A 3,840-nucleotide genomic window follows, 5' to 3' on the forward strand; every position below is an offset into this window, starting at 1 on the left:
TCTTGCTTTTAGCGCTCATCGTCAAACCATCCCTGTCTAAAAATATTATAAACCTTAACTTCCACGCTTTCTTAGACAGCTTTGAGTACATTTGAGTCAGGTCCTTTAGTTGTAATTGTTGTAATTGGTTATGCAACATATGTGATGCAAGTGCCGAGTTTAAATTATTACGATAAATGTTAAGAAATCTATCTTTCCAACTCAGCTTGGGAAGCAGCCTCAGTTGTTTTGTGTTGGTTGTATCTTCGGTACCGGAGACTATGCAAGAAACTTCCAAAGGAATGTGGTCCGAAAAAGTACGTTCAGCTATCCTAAAATCACTGACAATTGTATTCCATTTGCCGGACACGAAGCAATATTCTATTACTGAGCACGATGTTCCGCGAATAAATGTATACTCGGCATTGGATCCAGAGATTCGGCTAATTCCAATATTTTAGCGCCTTTTAAATCACTTATTTCATCCTAAGATCTGCGATAGTGGTTAAAGATTGTTGACGCAGTTTTACTAACAAAGCTATTTTGCGACTAACCTACCCTAGCTTTCAAATCTCCAATCAGAAGTACATCCATTGAGCTTAGCGTCTGTAAGGTGACTGTGTGACTGAATTTAATGCACTAATTTTTACTCTAAATGTTTTCAAGCTTTAAAGTAAAAGTGAAGAATTAATTTTATTATTTTTAACATTTTACATTAGCTATCTTTCACCGAATACATCAACTTACAACAAAAATGAATTAAGAAAACAAAACATCACAATCTTAAATGTTTCCTTTACAAAAGAAATACCTTTAAAAGAAGAAGCCAATAAAATAGAAAAATCAAATGGAAACATATAAAAAAAGACCTCGAGAGAAATCAATGCACAATAATAATAATAATCCAATATCCTTGAAACTGGACCTGGAACTAGAACTGGATTACTTTATGAAGTTTCCCATTGTTACCATGCGATAGTAGGTTTGATATTCTGATTCATAATCCGAGAAAGTTTGATTATTGAGGCACTTCGTTGGGGGAATATAATTCTTCAATGGATTCCTCAGCAGGAAACTATAATATTTTGTTGCTTTTTTAAGCAATCGATTCGTATTTATGTCGGCCACTTCGATTTTATCCAACAACTCCACCAACTGCTCCCTTTGCTGCTTACTCTTTGCTCTCATACTTGCTGAACTCACTAAGAAAAGAAATAAAAGGAGAAGATAAAACAAATAAAAACAAAAATGTAGGAAACTAGGATTCTCTTTTTGTACAACAAAAGCAGTAACAACTTTACTCAACTCACCACCAGTACTGATGGTAATCGAATTAATTTTCAACTCAGATGAAATATCACTAATCGCATCGGACCACGCTACTCGATTATTGACCTCCTGCAAGCAGCCATGTGGTGTAAGGAGTAAGCCCGGTGCCAACTGAATCGTCGATGATAACTCATGTGATTCAGTTATGAGTGGATTAGGCATCAAGTGGAAGGCACTAAAAACCAACAAAATCATAACCATAACCAGAATTTTCAATCTCACACCCAAAAAAACAAAAATCTCAAAGCTCACAGATGAGCCACGTATATCGTAAAAAGTAGGTACATACCATTCCTTAGTAACACAACTGAATTTCTCAAATGGAGTCTCCATAAAGGTGCAAATTTCAGTGAGAATCGGTGGCAATATGTATCGAGAGTGTGTGGCCCCCGGCAGGATAGTCACATCGCCAGACCGCGCCAACATAGCACAGCTACTATTCAATGTCGATTCGAAATCCAATTTCGTGCTACTGAACACGTTGCCTGCGCTGATATCGAAAGTACTATTACTATCCCCACTGGCGGTCATGAAATTGCCACTCATTTTCATCATCACCGATGGCAAATAGTGTGATTGTTCGAGTTGCATATCTCCGAGGAGATGGTGCAGCATGTTCTTCGAAAATAGAATCTTTTCCTTCATTTGGTGTAGCTGCATTACTTCGTATTGGATGCGATTTATCGAACTATCTGTGTCCGTATAGACTTGTTTTATGGAATTGAGAAGAATTTCATGGTCTTCGAGTTGTTTTGTGCCGGATTCGATTTGAGCTTTGCTAAGCTCGATCTGGCCGGTGATGTAGTCGTTTCGGCCCTTGTTGAAAACTCGTGTGTTATATTGAACGATGTAATTGGAAATTATATCATCGACATCTTCGCCGGTGTCGATGTTGAAGAGATTGACTTTGCATTGGACGGCTTCGACGAATTGCGTGTATGCGGCGGAGAAGCGTTGGTTGAGGGAGTGGCTTTCTTGGCGGGCGGACATGTAGTTGGCGGCCATGCCGAGAAGGGATGCCTTGGCCTTGAGCAATTTCACATCGAATGCACTGAGGTTTTCCTTAAAGGGTACTTTGGGGATTTTGTTTAGAGTCATGATGTTCTGGAGTTGTTCTTCTTTTACTTTGAGAATCGAATTGAAAATAAGGAAGTTCGGGATGTTGGCGAAGAGTTTTCGCATCTTACGCCACATATCGTCCTTGGCTTCTTGAACTATGTGAGCTTGAAAGAGAATTGTTGTTTGATTGTGTTTTGTTTTTTTCACAGACAATAATTTGTTCAATTAACTTACGATTTGAATTGTTCAAGACCAAAGTGTAGAAAGAATCAAGTTCCTTGAAGGCTTCATCAACGGCATTTGCTGCAACGTTTTCATTGGCATTGGATGAAGTTAATTTAACTGGCATCGTGGCGATTATACGCTCTTTGTTGGACTTTTCCTTATCCAAGTCTCTCTTCAATTTATCCCTTTTCAAGTCGAGCATATCGACTTTAGCTTGAAGACATTCGAGTTTCTGCTTTAGTTTTATTGTTTGCATGTCTTAAAGAAAGAGAAAATAGAAAACAATGATGTGGGTTTCTAAGTTACTTGAGTGTTTTTTGACTTACTCTTGGTTTTAATGGAATTTGCTAGAGAATTGTATTGAGACGTTAATTCATTGTTTTTGGCTTCCAATTCGGTTTTTCGTTGTTTGAGGTCTTTAACTTTGAGATAACGCTGCATTTCCTTAGGGAGGAAGCTTCTACTGCAGGCCTTAAGTAAGTTTTTCATATTTTATTGCTTGTTTGTTGATGTTTTAAAGGAATCGTTTATACTTACTGGGACAACTTGATCCTTGAGTTTATCCATTTTTCGTATGAGGATATTTTCACGGATTTCTTGGACTTCTTGGCGGGGTTTGACCCGCTCGAGAACGTTACAGAATATATCTCTTTGTCGTGGTGATTTGAAAATTCTAAAAAATTTATTTTGTTGGTGATTAAATAAGGAAAATTTTAAGAAAGTTAAACACAAAAATAACAACTTACGATCGAAGAGCCTCTCTACTTGGCATATCTTTTTGTGGGAAACCCAATTTTGTTGCCCACACCTCGAAGGCGAGAATATCTTCATCGAGGGTCATATTTAAAGTTATTTATAAAATCTAAGTTTTGGGAAAATCTGCAAAACTAAGAAATAATTGAAGAATTTTATAAGAAACTAGCGAAGAAAATCATTTATTTCAAAAACAAATCAAAATTTTAACAGTTTAAATTTGACATTTCTCTTGTATCCAAAAAAAGTAGTAGAACAGTAAACCAGTTTATGTTTCAGTAACTTTTAGAGTTTTAAGATAAGGTGTGTTTGTCATCTTTATTTAGTTTCGTGTGAATTTATTGTCGTGAATAGGGATTTTTATAGATGAGTTTTATCATTTAAAATAAAGTGTTAAGATATTCGTTATTTTTTAACAACAATTTAGTGTTCTGGTGTTTATCTGGGCTAATTTTTTAATTTATTAGAGAAAAAAGATGGACAATGTTTGAAAAA

At 36.3% G+C, this 3,840-nt stretch overlaps 1 protein-coding gene across 1 annotated transcript; it reads right to left on the minus strand.

Moving 5' to 3' along the window:
- Positions 1 to 646: 646 nt before the first annotated feature.
- LOC129950892 (augmin complex subunit dgt5) lies at positions 647 to 3,564 on the minus strand. Its single transcript, XM_056062825.1, has 7 exons — positions 3,339 to 3,564; positions 3,130 to 3,265; positions 2,919 to 3,063; positions 2,602 to 2,850; positions 1,598 to 2,531; positions 1,290 to 1,483; positions 647 to 1,181 (listed from the first exon to the last, which is right to left on the minus strand). Exons 1-7 carry the CDS (start codon positions 3,431 to 3,433, stop codon positions 922 to 924), a joined length of 2,013 nt encoding a protein of 670 aa, XP_055918800.1. The 5' UTR covers positions 3,434 to 3,564; the 3' UTR covers positions 647 to 921.
- Between the last annotated feature and the right edge of the window lie 276 nt (positions 3,565 to 3,840).

The sequence above is a fragment of the Eupeodes corollae genome, chromosome 3 (assembly GCF_945859685.1).
Source record: "Eupeodes corollae chromosome 3, idEupCoro1.1, whole genome shotgun sequence".
Classification (NCBI taxonomy): Eukaryota; Metazoa; Arthropoda; class Insecta; order Diptera; family Syrphidae; genus Eupeodes; species Eupeodes corollae.